Source organism: Pongo pygmaeus, chromosome 9, assembly GCF_028885625.2.
Source record: "Pongo pygmaeus isolate AG05252 chromosome 9, NHGRI_mPonPyg2-v2.0_pri, whole genome shotgun sequence".
NCBI classification, from domain to species: Eukaryota; Metazoa; Chordata; class Mammalia; order Primates; family Hominidae; genus Pongo; species Pongo pygmaeus.
In genome coordinates, this window is record NC_072382.2 from 11984993 (window position 1) to 12001585 (window position 16593).

Consider the following 16593-nt stretch of genomic DNA (forward strand, 5'->3'; position numbering starts at 1 on the left):
GTCACTTCCGGGGGCGGGATTTATTTACAAGGAACGAAGCAGCCACTGACTCAGAGCGGCAAGTACAGCGAGTAGTCCGAGAGCGCCCACCGGCGGGCGGGGCGGCTGGTGCGGCCGATCATGGGCAACTTCTGTACGTAGCGGGAGGCCGGGCTAGGCCCGTACGGCGCGGGGAAGGCAGTCTGGAAAAGGCGCCCGCGGCAGCGCCTCCCAGCCTGCCGCCCGGCGATGATGAAACGAAAGTGCGGGGCGCCGCGCGGGGCGAAACGGCTCTTCTGGAAGACGTCGCGGGTGCCGGTCCCGGGGCCCTGCTGCCGGGGTGCCCCGCGCGCCCGATGCACGCGCGGCAAGGGCCTGTTCTCAGAGGCGGCGGGCCCAGAGGCCGACGCGGGGCCACCTCCGCCGCTGCCCCGGGGGCTCTCGTCGCCGTGCGGGCTGACCATGGCGCTTGCCGTCAGCTGCGGCATCTTCCGTACCGAGTCCGGGGCTGCCGCCGGCTCCTTCTTGTCCCCGGGCGGCCGCGGAGCCGTGGGTGCAGGCTGGCCGGTGCCAAAGCGTGTGGCCAAGCTGTCACCGAAGAAGGCGTAGAGCTCCCGGTAGATGTCCGCCAGGGTCACCGAAAGAGAAGGGTCCTGCGGCCCCGCGCCCCCTGGCGGCAGCGGGAGGCCGGACCCAAAGCTGGGCTCTGCACCACCCCCGGAGGACGACTCTTGCAAGAGAAGGCTGTCCCATGGCAGGTCGTCCAGGCGCCGGCACCCCGTGCCACCTGGGCCACCCTTATTGGGCTCTGCTGCCTGGGCCTTCATCTTCAGCAGTCGCTCTACGGCCACCTGTAAGAGCCGAGGACTAAGAGAGGCAAAAAATTCAAGGAACCTGGGCCCATCAAATATTCCAAAGTAAGCCTGCTTGGCTGCTAAGCTCATGCAGGGAAGGGAGGCTGGAAGGGTACGGTACTCACCAGAATGGCTCCATAGACTTTGTGCCCATCTGCTTTGACCTGGGCATTAGATACTGAATAATCATCCAGCACAGCCTGCAAGTTTGTCCAGTAGGTGGACAGGTGTGGGTACAGGACTCGTTCTACTGCCTGGAAGGAAGAGAAGGAATGCAGTTAGCATGTCTTTGACACTTATTCCCTCTCAAGGACCCTTTCTCATGAAAGACCTACCTTTATCTCTGATCCTAGACAGGGCTCAATCCTCCTAAATTCCCTGATTGGCATATTCAGCCATATATTTATTTGGAACCTACTGTATACCTAAGCTAGGCATTGGGAATAAAGATAAGGTACAAAGGGAGACGATAAAAAGTATACCCAATATCACTGCCCTGTGTGCCAAATAATGCTCATTACTGACAACTCCAAAATTTAGTTTGCATACTGCTACCCTATACATCAGGCAAGTACTGGCTTCACTTAGATATAAACCGAGACTCAGTTCAAACAATCTGCATAAAAACAACCAACCAGAGACTTGGACTCTGATTATACAATTTAAAATCCTGTGATTGGACAGGTGCTGTGGCTCACGCCTGTAATCCCAGCACTTTGGGAGGCCGAGGCCAGTGGATCGCCTGAGGTCAGGAGTTCAAGACCAACCTGGCCAAGATGGTGAAACCCCGTCTCTACTAAAAATACAAAAATTAGCCGGGGGCAGTGGCAGCCGCCTGTAATCCCAACTACTTGGGAGGCTGAGGCAGGAGAATCACTTGAACTCAGGGGCGGAGGTTGCAGTGAGCCAAGATCACACCACCGCACTCCACACTGGGAAGCAAAGTGAGACTCCGTCTCAAAAAAAAAAAAAGAATTAACTATAAGGAAAATACCAGCCGGGCGCGGTGGCTCACGCCTGTAATCCCAGTACTTATTGGGAGGCTAAGGCAGGCGGATCAAGAGGTCAGGAGTTCGAGACCAGCCCTGGCCAACATAGTGAAACCCCGTCTCTACTAAAAATACAAAAAATTAGCCAGGTATGGTGGTGGACGCCTGTAATCCCAGCTACTCGGGAGGCTGAGGCAGGAGAATTGCTTGAACCCAGGAGGCAGAAGTTGCAGTGAGCTGAGGTCGCGCCATTGCACTCCAGCCTGGGTGACAGTGTGAGACTCCGTCTCGAAAAAAAAAAAAAGGAAAGAAAATACCATGCCAGAATTTACAAAAGTCTACAGACACTCAAGAAAAAGATGGGCCAGGTGCAGTGCCTCACGCTTGTAATCCCAGCACTTTGAGAAGGCCAAAGGATCACTTAAACCAAGGAGTTTGAGACCAGCCTGGGCAATGTAGGAGGACCTCATCTCTATTAAATAAAAAAAGAAAAGAAAAAGATGATCTAAATCTTATTAAAGTAAAAATAAAAAAGAAATACTCCCCACGTCATTCTATAAGGCCAGTATAACCGTGATTCTAAAATCAGACAAAGATAGTACATGAGAGGAAACGTGTTTAATTTCACTCCTGAATATAAACCCTTTTAAAATTTAGCAGACCCACAAGTAAATTAAAATGCATTACAGTCAAATAAAAGTTTTGGATTTTTTTCTTTACGACTATCCCATGACCTAGTTTAGTGTATCATGGAACTATAAAGATTGTTTACTATCAGGAAATCTGTAATAACATTGGAAAATAAAAGCTGAAAAGCCTTCGGATCATTTCAAACGATGCAGAAAAACCATTTGATAAAAATCCAATATGAATTGATGATAAAATTAAGAATACAGGCCAGGCACAGTGGCTCACGCCTGTAATCCCAACACTTTGGGAGGCCAAGGCGGGCGGATCATGAGGTCAGGATATCGAGACCATTCTGGCTAACACGGTGAAACCCTGTCTCTACTAAAAATACAAAAAATTAGCCGGGCATGGTGGCGGGAGCCTGTAGTTCCAGCTACTCTCTGGAGGCTGAGGCAGGAGAATGGCGTTAACCCAGGAGGCGGAGCTTGCAGTGAGCCAAGATGGCGCCACTGCACTCCAGCCTGGGCAACACAGTGAGACTCCCTCTCAAAAAAAAAAAAAAAAAATTAAGAATATATATATATATGGCCAGGTGCTGGTGGCTCACGCCTGTAATCCCAGCACTTTGGGAAGCCGAGGCGGGTGGATCACGAGGTCCAGAGATCGAGACCATCCTGGCCAACACTGTGAAACCCCGTCTCTACTAAAAATACAAAAATTAGCTGGCCCTGGTGGTGCGCGCCTGTAAGTCCCAGCTACTCAGGAGGCTGAGGCAGGAGAATCACTGCCGGGAGGTGGAGGTTGCAGTGAGCCGAGATTGCACCAGTGCACTCCAGCCTGGGCGACGGTGCGAGACTCTGTCTGGAAAAAATATATATATTTTTTATATATATAAAATAAAATAAATAATAAAATAATAAAAATAATAATAAAAATATATATCATATATATATATATATATTCTTTTTTTTTCCTTTTGAGACAGTGTCTCGCTCTGTCACCCAGGCTGGAGTGTAGTGGCACCATCTAGGCAAGATTCCATCTCAAAAAAACAAAAATCTCAAAAGCAACAAATAGAGCTTATTCCAGGTATACAAAAGTGGTTCGGCAGAAGAATCCATTAATACACCTAGCATATCAACAGAATAGAACTTGTCATATTGAACCGCATAATCGGCTGGGCGTGGTGGCTCATGCCTATAATCCCAGCACTTTGGGAAGCCGAGGCGGGCAGACCACTTGAGGCCAGGAGTTTGAGACCAGCCTGGCCAACATGATGAAACTGCCTCTCTACTAAAAATACAAGTTAGGTGCACATGGTAGCACATGCCTGTAATCCCAGCTACTCGGGAGGCTGAGGTAGAAGAATTGCTTGAACCCAAGAGGGAGAGGTTGCAGTGAGGTGAGATCGCACCACTGTACTCTAGCCTGGGAGACAAGAACAAAACTCCGTCTCAGAAAAAAAAAAAAGATCCTCCCTCTTAATATTATCACAGTGGCAACACCGAACTTTTTTTTTTTTTTTTGAGACAGAGTCTCGCTCTGTCGCCCAGGCTGCAGTGCAGTGGCGCAATCTTGGCTCACTGCAAGCTCCGCCTCCTAGGTTCACGCCATTCTCCTGCCTCAGCCTCCAGAGTAGCTGGGACTACAGGCGCCCACCACCACGCCCGGCTAATTGTTTGTATTTTTAGTAGAGACGGGGTTTCACCGTGTTAGCCAGGATGGTTTTGATCTCCTGACATTGTGATCCGCCCACCTCGGCCTCCCAAAGTGCTGGGATTACAGGCGTGAGCCACTGCACCCGGCGCCAACACCTAATTTTTAAAGCGCATAATCATTTGATAATGTCTACAGATGCTAAAAAGGTATGACAAAATTCAGTATCTATTCATGTGTAAAATGCTCAATACAACAGGAATTGAAGGTATTTCTTAATGTGATAATATAGAACGGGCAGGAATTTATAAAATGTGGGGACATCAGTATCTGCCATACAGGACTTTCGAAAGGATAAGACATTTACCTTCAGGAAGTCAAGCTATCACTGAGCCTGGCCTAAGGCCAGAACTCAATACATGGCAGTGGCAGGCACACACCATTTTGGAGACAAAGACGCACAAGTACTATTTTTCTAACACAAATGGGAGTTCTTACGGCTCTGTCTGTGAGAAAGGCCAGGGTGCTCACCTTCCAGCCAAGAGCATGCAGCCCCACCACGGCTCCATAGTGACAGCAGAGCGGCCGCACAGGATCTGCCAGGATCTTCTGCAGGGATAGCAGGATATGCTGATAGAGGCCACTTACAAGGTCCCCATGAGTCCTGTGGGAGCACCATTCAGTTAGGGAGGGGAATGAGGCATGGTGCCACCCAACAGGGCACAAGACAACACAAAGAGAATAGCATCTGTACAGCACACTCGGGCGTGCTGGGGTTAAGTGAAGAAGGCTGCCAGGGGTGACTGGCCTAGGACCTGAGGGCTGAAGAACCAATACCTTGGCGTATTTGTAATCCATTTTCAGAATCCCAGTGTGTCACAGCACACCAGCTAGGATGCTCCTAGGGAAAAGGTTCCCCATTTTCTCATAGACCCTCAAAGCCAGAGGCTTTGCCCCATTTCCTTACCCCAACCCACTTGGTTCTGCAGCAATCCCACCCTCAGGTTTAGGCCCAGTGGCTACCAGAAGATGTGGCTGAGCAGGAGGGCAGCCCCATCCCGCAGAGTCCAGTGGTCATTTAGGGGGTTGATGGAGGCAGCCAGTGGCTCCAGGACACAGTAGAGGACACTGCCCACCAGACAGCGGACATAGGGCCCCAAGCACAGGTGTGGATTACGAAACAGGCTCCGTGCCACCTGCAGCAGCCGGTGCAGTTGCTCCAGGTCATGGCTTACAGATTTCACCTGTTGGGAGAAGAGGGTAGCTTACAGGGACATGAGGGGACAGGCAGGAGCCCACCGTTGTGACAGCACTTGCCATGAGCCCTACACCTGCTGGGTCATCTCTTCCTTACAAAACATTCTCCCTGTCCCAGCCTGGTCACTTACCCCACTGACCACATAAACAAAGTAAGGCAGGAGCGCCCCAATCTTGGAGTTCGTCTGCAAGTCCTGGAGTGCAACCTAAAAGGAAGGGCCCAGACTGCATTGGATCCACCAGAAAATTGTAAAACATGAATGCGGTATTCTTCTGGAAGACAGTGTATCACCTTATTCATGTTTTACAATTTTAAATGTTCATATTCTTTGATCTAGCAATTCTATTTCTATAAATGTAACCTACGGAAACTCATTCACATATACCTGCATATGGCCCTGAATACAACCTGAATGTCCAACTTTTTTTTTTTTTTTTTTTGAGATGGAGTCTCGCTCTGTCGCCCAGTGGCACGATCTTGGCTCACTGCAAGCTCCGCCTCTCGGGCTTTACGCCATTCTCCTGCCTCAGCCTCCCAAGTAGCTGGGACTACAGGCACCCGCCACCATGCCCGGCTAATTTTTTCTATTTTTTAGTAGAGACAGGGTTTCACCGTGTTAGCCAGGATGGTCGCGATCTCCTGACCTCGTGATTCGCCCGCCTCAGCCTCCCAAAGTGCTGGGATTACGGGCGTGAGCCACCGCACCCGGCCGTCCAACATATTTTTAACTGAGAAAGGCAATCTATAAAACCAGATGCTTAATATAATAACACTTAGGTTTTTATGAGAGTAATCATAGTTGATACAGAGAAAAAAAAAGTAGGTGGAAGAATACTTTTCAGTTTCTTTTTCTTTTTTCTTTTTTTTTATTTTGAGACAGAGTCTCGCCCTGTCGCCCAGGCTGGAGTGCAGTGGCTCAATCTCGGCTCACTGCAACCTCTGCCTCCTGGGTTCAAGCAATTCTCCTGCCTCAGCCTCCCAAGTAGCTGAGATTACAAGCGCCCACCACCACGCCCAGCTAATTTTTGTATTTTTAGTAGAGACAGGGTTTCGCCATGTTGACCAGGCTAGTCTTGAACTCCTGGCCTCAAGCAATCCGCCCACCTTGGCCTCCCAAAGTGCTGGGATTACAGGCGTTAGCCACCGTGCCCAGCCCTTTTTTTTTTTTTTTTTTTTTGAGATGGAGTCTCACTCTATTGCCCAGGTTGGAGTGCGGTGGCTCGATCTCGGCTCATTGCAACCTCCGCCTCTTAGGTTCAAGCGATTCTCCTGCATCAGCCTCGTGAGTAGCTGGGATTACAGACACACGCCACCAAGGCCAGCCAATTTTCTGGTATTTTTAGTAGATATCCAACGGGATATCACCATGTTGGCCAGGCTGGTCTCGAACTCCTGGCCTCACATGATCCACCCACCTCGGCCTCCCAAACTGCTGGGATTACAGGCGTGAACCACCACACCTGGCCACTTTCTTTTTCTTTCTATGTTTTTATATTATATGTACATCTACAGTAAACATGTACTAGTATTACTTTTTTGTTTTTTCTTTGAGACCGAGTTTCGCTCTATCAGCCAGGCTGGAGTGCAGCAGCGCGATCTTTTTTTTGAGATGAAGTTTTGCTCTTGTTGCCCAGGCTGGAGTGCAATGGCACAATCTCAGCTCACAGCAACCTCTGCCTCCCGGGTTCAAGCGATGCTCCTGCGTCAGCCTCCTGAGTAGCTGGGATTACAGGCGTCCACCACCACACGTGGCTAATTTTTGTATTTTTAGTAGAGACGGGGTTTCACCATGTTAGCCATGCTGGTCTTGAACTCCTGACCTCAGGTGATCCACCTGAGTGGCGTGATCTTGACTCACAGCAACCTCTGCCTCCTGGGTTCAAGCGATTCTCCTGCCTCAGCCTCCCGAGTAGCTGGGATTACAGGCACCCACCACAACACCCGGTTAATTTTGTATTTTTAGTGAAGATGGGGTTTCACCATGTTGGCCAGTCTGGTCTCAAACTCCTGACCTCAAGTGATCCGCCCACCTCTGCCTCCCAAAAGGAAGGATTGCTTGAGGGCAGGAGTTTCACCAGCCTGGGCAACACAGTGAGACCCTGTCTCTAAAAAAAAAAATATATATATATATATATGTATATATATATATAGGCTTAAGCCTGTAATCCCAGCACTTTGGGAGGCGGAGGCGGGTGGATCACCTGAGGTCAGGAGTTTGAGAACATCCTGGCCAACACGGTGAAACCTCATCTCTACTAAAAATGCAAAAATTAGCCAGGCATGGTGGTACGCCCTGTAATCCCAGCTACTTGGGAGGCTTAGGTGGGAGAATTGCTTGAACCCAAGAGGCAGAGGCTGCAGTGAGCCAACATCACACCACTGCACTCTGGCCTAGGTGACAGAGCAAGACCCCATCTTAAAAAAAAAAAATTTTTTTAATTAAAATAATAAATAAAAATTTAAATGTTCATAGAATTAGGCGGGGCGCAGTGGCTCACGCATGTCATTCCAACACTTTGGGAGGCCAAGACGGGCGGATCACCTGAGGTCGGGAGTTCCAGACCAGTCTGACCAACATGCTGAAACCCCGTCTCTATTAAAAATATAAGGCTGGGCGCGGTGGCTCACGCCTGTAATCCCAGCACTTTAGGAGGCTGAGGCAGGTGGATCACAAGGTCAGGAGATCGAGACCATCCTGGCTAACACAGTGAAACCCCGTCTCTACTAAAAATACAAAAAATTAGCCAGGCATGGTGGCGGGCGCCTGTAGTCCCAGCTACTCGGGAGGCTAAGGCAGGAGAATGGCATTAACCCAGGAGACGGAGCTTGCAGTGAGCCAAGATCGCGCCACTGCACTCCAGCCTGGGTGACAATGCAAGACTCCGTTTCAAAAAAAAAACAAAACAAAATTAGTTGGGCATGCTGGCACATGCCTGTAATCCCCAGCTACTCAGGAGGCTGAGGCAGGAGAATCGCCTGAACCCGGGAGGCAGAGGGTGCGGTGAGCTGAGATCGTGCCATTGCACTCCAGCCTGGGCAACGAGAGCGAAACTCTGTCTCAAAAAAAAAAAAAAAAAAGGTCATAGAATTTACAAGTTCAACTTTGTGCCCCAACTTGGGCCCACTCGCTCACCTTCATCAGTTGCGGATCATCCCCTAGCACAGCACGAGTCACCTGGTGATAGTACTTGAGAAGGTCATCTGTCAGTGAAGACACAGCACTGGGCACTGCCAGAGGACAGGCAGGAAGCAGGGACAGGTGGAGAGCTGGCCCTCTCCTGGCCTCTCCAGCCTCCTCCCGCTCAACCACCATCCCCACACACATCCACAAGAAGCCTTTCTGACAGGACAACCAGGGCAAGAGACTCCCACTGCTCTTAAAGCCTGCTCAGCCCTGACCATCTAGGCTCCGCACACCTCTGTGCTCTGTCCTGTCTTCCACCCACCCTTTGCCAGACGGACTCCTGAGAGCTTCAGGCTCTGTGAAGCTCTGCTCAGCATACCCTGGGGGTGAAACACCGCCCAAGCATGCTGCCCAGACTTCCGTCTTAGCATCCAACATGCTGCATCATGACTAGTTACAGGTCTGGGCCCCCATCTCCAACTCTGAGCCCTCCATGCAGAGCCCAGCGCCCACTCAGACCATGGCACAAGGCAGGCATGGGTAAACACATGTTAGATGCAGACTCGGGGGCACATAGGCACCACCCTCAGAACCTAAGGGAGAAAATTCACCCAAAGGGCCTGTTTCCTACATCACCCCTTACCCGATCCTTGAGGTGCCAGGTTCCCTTTGCCATCCAGGTAGGAGACATGAACTAGAAGCAGTGCAGAGAGATGTGTCAGCCTAGTGTTTTGCCCCTTAGAGTACCGCCTACCCCTCCAAGTTCTGCCTCTTCCACCAGCCAGCCCATCACCACTTCTCTTCACGGCCCAGCTCCCATCCCCAACCCATGCAGGACCCCGGCAGCCACCTCTGACAGCTGTCTCAGCACAGCCTTTGGGGATGTTGGTAGCCAGGGCCAGCTCCACCAGGTTCACCTCTCGATCCTCAGGAAAGTAGAGTTCACCCTCCCTGGCGGGGCGCATGGGCAGTGCCTCCTGGGATCCGTAACCACACACAGCCTGAGGAAAAAGGGAATTGGAGAGCAGCCTGAATCCAGGGAGGGAGCAGGCGTCAGGATCCAGGATGAGGCTCCACTGACCAGAGCAGAGAGCCCATGTTTGAGGAAGTCCAGAAGTCCCAAGAAAAATGGTGGAAGCCTGGGGCTCAGAGCCACCACTGGGGACTTGCCTGAAGCATCCGGTGCTCCCTGGGTCAAGGGAGAGAACATTGTCGCTACTCCCATAACTGGAAGGGTCCTGAGCCCCACACCAAGCACTGGTCCGCCGTATTCACACTCACTCAACTTTGAAAACTCACTAATGTCTTCTAAACATAGCCTTCCTCTCTCAACTCACCGCTCCAGAAAAACCACACCACGAGGCCCTAACACCCACACTGTTGCTCAGGCTCCTCCCTTAGCCTGAATGCCTTCTTGTCCTCTTGGCCTAGTTTAAGCCAAGCTCAAGTTCTTCACCACCCTTTAAGGGCCAGCTCCAGTCCCACCTCCTCCAAAAAGCTTTCTCTAACCTCTGGGCCCCCAGTGGCCTCCTCTCCCTTTTTTCTGAACACACAGCCCAGGTGGGCTGGGCTTAGCACCTGGTCTGCTGTTGCTATCAGGGTCTTGCTTCCCTTATGTGTGCATTTAGTCTTTTTTTTTCTTTTTTTTGTTTTGAGACAGAGTTCTGCTCTTTCGCCCAAGCTGGAATGCAGTGGCGTGATCTCAGTTCACTGCAATCTACTACGCCTTCTGGTTTCAAGCGATTCTCCTGCCTCAGCCTCCCAGGTAGTTGGGATTACAGGTGCCCGCCACCACACCCAGCTAATTTTTGTGGGTTTTTTTTTTCTTTTTTTTTTTTGACATGGAGTCCTGCTCTGTCACCCAGGCTGGAGTACAGTGGCACAATCTCAGATCACTGCAACCTCTGCCTCCCAGGTTCAAGCGATTCTCCTGCCTCAGCATCCTGAGTAGCTGGGGTTACAGGCGCCCACCACCACGGCCAGCTAATTTTTGTATTTTTAGTAGAAACGGGGTTTCACCATGTTGGTCAGGTTGGTCTCAAACTCCTGACTTCGTGATCTGCCCGCCTCCACCTCCCAAAGTGCTGGGATTTTAGGTGTGAGCTCCTGTGCCCGGCCTCTTTTTTTTTCTTTTTTGAGACAGGGTCTTGCTCTGTTGCCCAGGCTGGAATGCAATCTCAGCTCACCACAACCTCTGCCTGCTGGGTTCAAGTGATTCTCATGCCTCAGTTTCCCGACTAGCAGGGATTACAGACATGTACCACCAGGCCCAGCTAATTTCTGTATTTTTAGTAAAGAAGGGGTTTCGCCATGTTGGCCAGGCTGGTCTTGAAGTCCTGACCTCAAGTGATCTGCCCACATCGGCCTCCCAAAGTGCTGGGATTACAGGCATGAGCTGCCACGCCCGGCAGCATTTGGTCTTAATGTCTCGCCACATCGCCAGCCCTGAACTGGACATGGAAGTGGCCTCATGACACCTGAGCCCTCTGTGGCCTGCACCCTACTCACCTCCACGCTGCTCCATCTGAGGGCCCTGTTGAAGTCCTCAACCGTCAGCTTCCGGCGTTTGGTGTGCTTCATGAACTGAGAGCTATTCTGGGAGGGAGGGAACAAAAGCCAGAGTCAAAGGATGTGGAGCAGGGGGCGTGGGAAACCCCAAATGAAGTGGGCCAGACTGGAGAGAAGGCAAACAGGAGACCACGCTTAGCGATCAGAAGCCTAGATTCCGTCTCTGCTCCTGTACAAAAACACCCCCGGGTGTCACATCTTCTGTCAACACCTCAGTTTCTCATGTGCAGAATGTGAATATCCACCCGCTCTGCCTGCCCAACGGGGCTGTTGTGAGGAGCACATGGGAAGATGCCTGGCAAGCGCTTTGTCTGCTGGAAGCCCAGACAGCTACAAGTAGAGCTCTGTAAAGGCATGGACTGTCTCTGTCGTATGGAGCAGGCACCCAGTGTACACTTGAATAAATCAGCGAGGGTGGAGGTTAGTAAAAAGGCAGAAACAAGGAAAGTTGGAGGTATCAGGGGGTGAGGGGAGTGTACCTGCGTGGCCTCTCTCAGACGATAACACACGTCCTCTGCGAGCAGCGCCGCCACCTCATCGCTCAGCTCCAGGCCCGTGCTCTCCGCCATGAGCCGGACAGACTCCCGAGGGATCTCCACAAACCGCCGCTCTTCTCGCTCTGACATGGCCCCGGTGGAGCTGGGAGTGGAGAATGAAGACTGGAAAAGCTGCCCAGCCTCCCAGAGAGCCCAGGAGTGTGACCCAAGACCCTCCACACCAGCCTTGCTGCTCGTGCTCTGGAGTTTCTAAACAAGGAGCTCTGAGTACCCAGATGAGGAAAGTGAGGCTCAGAGAAGGAAAAAGACTGGCCAGTGGGTCAAGAACCGTGAAGCTAGACGAAGTCCAAAGCGTTGGGGTTCACAGAACTAGGTCCCGTTCCTGCCCTGTCACTTTCTATGTGAATTTGGCCAAGGCCTTCATGAGTCTGAGCCCTTGTGTCCTAAACTGTAAAACAGGCACAATAATTCCTGCCCGCTCTAGCTCACAGGGTTGCTGTGAAAATGAGATGATTCATATGATTTGGCTGTGTCCCCACACAAATCTCACCTTGAATTTTAATAATCCCCACGTGTCAAGGACGGGACCAGGTGGAGATAACTGAATCAAGGGGACATTTTCCCCCATGCTGTTCTCCTGATAGTGAGTTCTCAAAAGATCTAACGGTTTTATAAAGAGCTTTTCCCCCTTTTGCTGGGCACTTCTCCCTGCTACAGCCACATGAAGAAAGACATGTTTGCTTCCTCTTCCACCATGACTGTAAGTTTCCTGAGGCCTCCCCAGCACTGTGAGTCAGTTGAACCTCTTTCCTTTATACATTACCCAGTCTTTTTTTTGAGACGGAGTCTCGCTCTGGCTCCAGGCTGGAGTGTCGCGGCGCAACCTCAGCTCACTGCAACCTCCGCCTCCCGGGTTCAAGTAATTCTCTGCCTCAGCCTCCTGAGTAGCTGGGATTACAGGCGCCTGCCACCACGCCTGGCTGGCTAATGTTTGTATTTATTTTTTTTTTTTTGAGACGGAGTTTCGTTCTTGTTGCCCCCAACTCTCCTGCCTCAGCCTCCCAAGTAGCTGGGATTACAGGCACGTGCCACCACACCCAGCTAATTTTTGTATTTTTCGTAGAAACAAGATTTCGCCATGTTGGCCAGGCTGGATAGTAGCTGGGCTTTCTGCCTATGTGTTTGGTCTTCCCCAGTTTGGCTGCAACGCCTAAATGCAGGAACCTGTTTTGTTCACAGGGTATGGCACAATAAGAACCCGACAAAAACAGCAGCTGATGACTCACTCCAACAACGCACAGCATAACGAGAAGGTAGGCTCACATGCGCCAAAGTGACGCATCAACACCTCAGACAGGAAGGCCCAGATCCAGGATGACCCACCCAGGCACTGCCCCCGCTACTCCTCTGGCAGGGGATCAATGGGTCACCAGTGACGTCCAGGTCCCTACATCCAATGGGCAGCTATGTGGCTTCTGCGCAGCTACTCCTCCCAATGGCTCACCATTGTCTTTGAAATAAAGAACAAATTTGGGCCGGGCGCGGTGGCTCATGCCTGTAATCCCAGCATTTTGGGAGGCCGAGGCGGGCAGATCACAAGGTCAGGAAATCAAGACCATCCTGGTTAACACGGTGAACCCATCTCTACTAAAAACACAAAAAATTAGCCGGGTTTGGTGGCGGGCACCTGTAGTCTCAGATACTCGGGAGGCTGAGGCAGGAGAATGGTGTGAACCCAGGAGACGGACATTGCAGTGAGCCGAGATCGCACCACTGCACTCCAGCCTGGGCAACAGAGCAAGACTCCATCTCAAAAAAAAAAAAAAAAAAAAGAAATAAAGAACAAACTTGAACAATGGTTCTGGAGGCTCTGAATGTGCTGCCTACTTCTGCAACACCTCTTACCTCTTATCTCTTACTATCTTGTGTTCTGCATTCCCACCTGTGTCCTTTTGGTTCCTCAAATACACCTATTTTAGGACCTTTGAACACTGCTTCCTCCACTTGGAACTCTCTCCTCCCTGTCCTCCACCCCCAATCCCTTTGTCTAGTGAACTGCTACTCACTCCTTTAGATTTCAGTTCAAATGTCACTTGCTCAGGGATGTCTTCCTAGATCCTCCAATGTCCTTGCACTCTGCCTTCAAACCAGTTATAAGAATTTGTAGCCAGGCCCGGTGGCTCACACCTCTAATCCCAGCACTTTCGGAGGCCAAGGCAGGCGAATCACCTGAGATCAGGAGTTCGAGACCAGCCTGATCAACATGGAAAAACCCCATCTCTACTACAAATACAAAATTAGCCAGGCGTGGTGGCACATGCCTGTAATCCCAGCTACTTGCGAGGCTGAGGCAGGAGAATCGCTTGAACCCGTGAGGCAGAGGTTGCAGTGAGTTGAGATCACACCAGTGCACTCCATTCTGGGTGACAAGAGCAAAACTCCGTCTCAAGAAAAAAAAAAAAATTGTAGGCTAGGCGCAGTGGCTCACGCCTGTAATACCAGCACTTTGAGAGGCCAAGGCAGGTGGATCACAAGGTCAGGAGTTCTAGACCAGCCTGGACAATATGGTGAAACCTCGTCTCTACTAAAAATACAAAAATTAGCCAGGCATGGTGGTCCGCGCCTGTAGTCCCAGCTACTCGGGAGGCTGAGGCAGAAGAATTGCTTGAACCCGGGAGGTGGAGGTTGCAGTGAGCCGAGATCGCACCACTGCACTCCAGCCTGGGTGACAGAGCAAGACTCCATCTCAAAAAAAAAAAAAAATTTTAATTATAGGCTGGGCATGGTGGCTCATGCCTGTAATCTCAGCACTTTGGGAGGCCGAAGCTGGCGGATCACGAGGTCAGGAGATGAAGACCATCCTGGCTAACACGGTGACACCCTGTCTCTACTAAAAATACAAAAAATTACCCAGGAGGCTGAGGCAGGAGAATCACTTGAAGCCAGAAGGCAGAGGCTGCAGTGAGCCGAGATTGCACCACTGCACTCCAGCCTGGGTGACAGAGCTAAACTCCGTCTCAAAACAAAACAAAACAAAACAAAACAAAAACCAAAAACAAACAAAAAAAAGATCTTCTGAAAGAAAGAAGAACTATTCTTTTTCTTTTTTTTTTTTTTTTTGGCGATGATGTCTGATGTCTCACTCTGTCAACCAGGCTGGAATGCAGTGGCATGATCTCGGCTCACTAAAACCTCCGCTTCCTGAGTAGCGGGGATTACAGGCCTGCGCCACCACGCCCGGCTAATTTTCGTATTTTTAGTAGGGATGGAGTTTCGCCATGGTAGCCAAGCAGGTCTGGAACTCCTGACCTCAGGTGATCCGCCCACCTCGGCCTCCAAAGTGCTGAGATTACAGGCTGAGATTACAGGCGGGAGAGAGCCACCGCGCCTGGCCCGACGAGTTTTTTTTTTTTTTTTTTGGAGACGCAGTCTCGCTCTGTCACCCAGGCTGGAGTACAGTGGCGTGATCTCGGCTCACTACAACCTCTGCCTCCCTGGTTCAAGCAATTCTCCTGCCTCAGCCTCCCGAGTAGCTACGACTACAGGCATACGCCGCCATGCCCGGCTAATTTTTTGTATTTTTAGTAGAGACAGGGTTTCACCGTGTTGCCCAGGCTGGCCTCGAACTCCTGAGCTCAGGCAATCCAGGTGCCTCGGCCTCCCAAAGTGCTACGATTACAGGCGTGAGCTACCGCGCCCAGCCTCGAATATCACTGTACTATGCCTGAGACACAGCTAAGTGCTTTATATGGATTACTTCACTATATTCTCAATAATAAGATATTATTATGTATTTCGTCTGTTTCACAGGCAAGGAAATCAAACCTCAGAGGTTAAATGTTCCATGACTTCTCCAAGATCATGAAGTAAGCACTGAGTAAGTAGGGAGGGGGATCAGGGACTCAACCCCTTGCTCCTAATCTCTACTCTATACCGCATTCAGGAGCCGCCAGCTGTGTGGGGAACAAGGCCTGGATCCCACCCCAAAGACATGGGTTGGAGACCCACCCCTCGGTGACCCTAGACCCGCCAATAGATCATTGTGAAGCTGCAGTTTCCCTATCTGTAAAATGGGAGCATTTAGTCCACCAGCGCGAAAGGTACGGAGGGAGTTTCCCTATTATATGACCGCACACGAAGTCTAGACTGTGACCAAAGACTCCCGCTCCCCAGCCTCCTCTCCTCCGCATCCTCAGCCACTAGTCACGCTGGAGAGGAGGCGTGGGAACTGACCTCCGCGGGCCGGGCCTCGGCAACGCCCATCCTCCCACCCGGCCTCGCCCACATCGCCCAGCCCAGAGCGGGGAGGGGGGCGCGGGGGAGGAGGTCAGGGGTCACTGAACTTGGGTCACGTGGTCAGCCAAGGGGGCGGGCCCCCGCGGAGCGGGCTCCAAGACTGGTGAGTAAGCAAGCGGTCGGCGTCGGGAATGGGGAGTCCTTGGACCAGAGCAAGGCCTGCTCACCTGAAGACCCCGGCGTGGCGAAGGCTGCTACCGAGACGACGGCGGCGGGGGCGGTGGTGGCGGCGCCCACTCACGAGCTCACACTCATTCCCTCTCTCGGGGCCCCGACCCCGCCCTCCCCAGTACAGCCAGTCGGCGGGCGCCTTGGAAAGTTTCCGGCCCTCCAGGAGGCTTCCTGGCTCCTGATTGGCCAGTGTGAACAGACTGTAGAGACCGGCGGTCACGTGACGCTGAAGATTCCCGCTTCTTAAAGCAACCTCTCTTGCTACGTTTGCGAGTAGGTGTGTATTGTGTTTTAACACACGTTTAATAAGCATATTTTATTTTTTTACCACCACAATAGTAACGAGGAAATAAACAGTCTCAAAGACAGCGTTTTGATTTTCTTTGTCTTGTTTGCTGGCGAGTTTCTGAGCACCCGCATTTTCGCGGCTGCAGCAAAGCTTTAGATTTTGGTGTCTGGCTTAGTTTTCCTGCCCGGCCTACCTCCCCAACATCACATGCCACTTCCCCTTCCTGAAGGGATAGATGGGGCTCTCGGTAGGTGTTCTCGGCAGGCAGAAGGGACTTCAAAC

At 51.4% G+C, this 16593-nt stretch overlaps 1 protein-coding gene across 4 annotated transcripts; it reads right to left on the reverse strand.

Annotated features, from left to right (window-relative positions):
- Positions 1 to 5: 5 nt before the first annotated feature.
- TAF6L (TATA-box binding protein associated factor 6 like) lies at positions 6 to 16174 on the reverse strand. Of its 4 annotated transcripts, none has more exons than XM_063671762.1 (11): positions 16019 to 16174; positions 11538 to 11697; positions 10999 to 11085; positions 9341 to 9491; positions 9134 to 9184; positions 8500 to 8567; positions 5497 to 5571; positions 5132 to 5352; positions 4640 to 4772; positions 959 to 1087; positions 6 to 830 (listed from the first exon to the last, which is right to left on the reverse strand). In XM_063671762.1, the coding sequence occupies exons 2-11, from the start codon at positions 11682 to 11684 to the stop codon at positions 51 to 53; spliced, it is 1842 nt and encodes a 613-aa protein (XP_063527832.1). In that variant the 5' UTR covers positions 11685 to 11697; positions 16019 to 16174; the 3' UTR covers positions 6 to 50. The 4 variants fall into 4 exon arrangements, with proteins under 4 accessions (XP_063527832.1, XP_054296383.1, XP_054296384.1 ...); XM_054440408.2 differs by having other exon boundaries at positions 8500 to 8594; XM_054440409.2 differs by lacking the exon at positions 16019 to 16174 and adding an exon at positions 12379 to 12742 and having other exon boundaries at positions 8500 to 8594.
- Between the last annotated feature and the right edge of the window lie 419 nt (positions 16175 to 16593).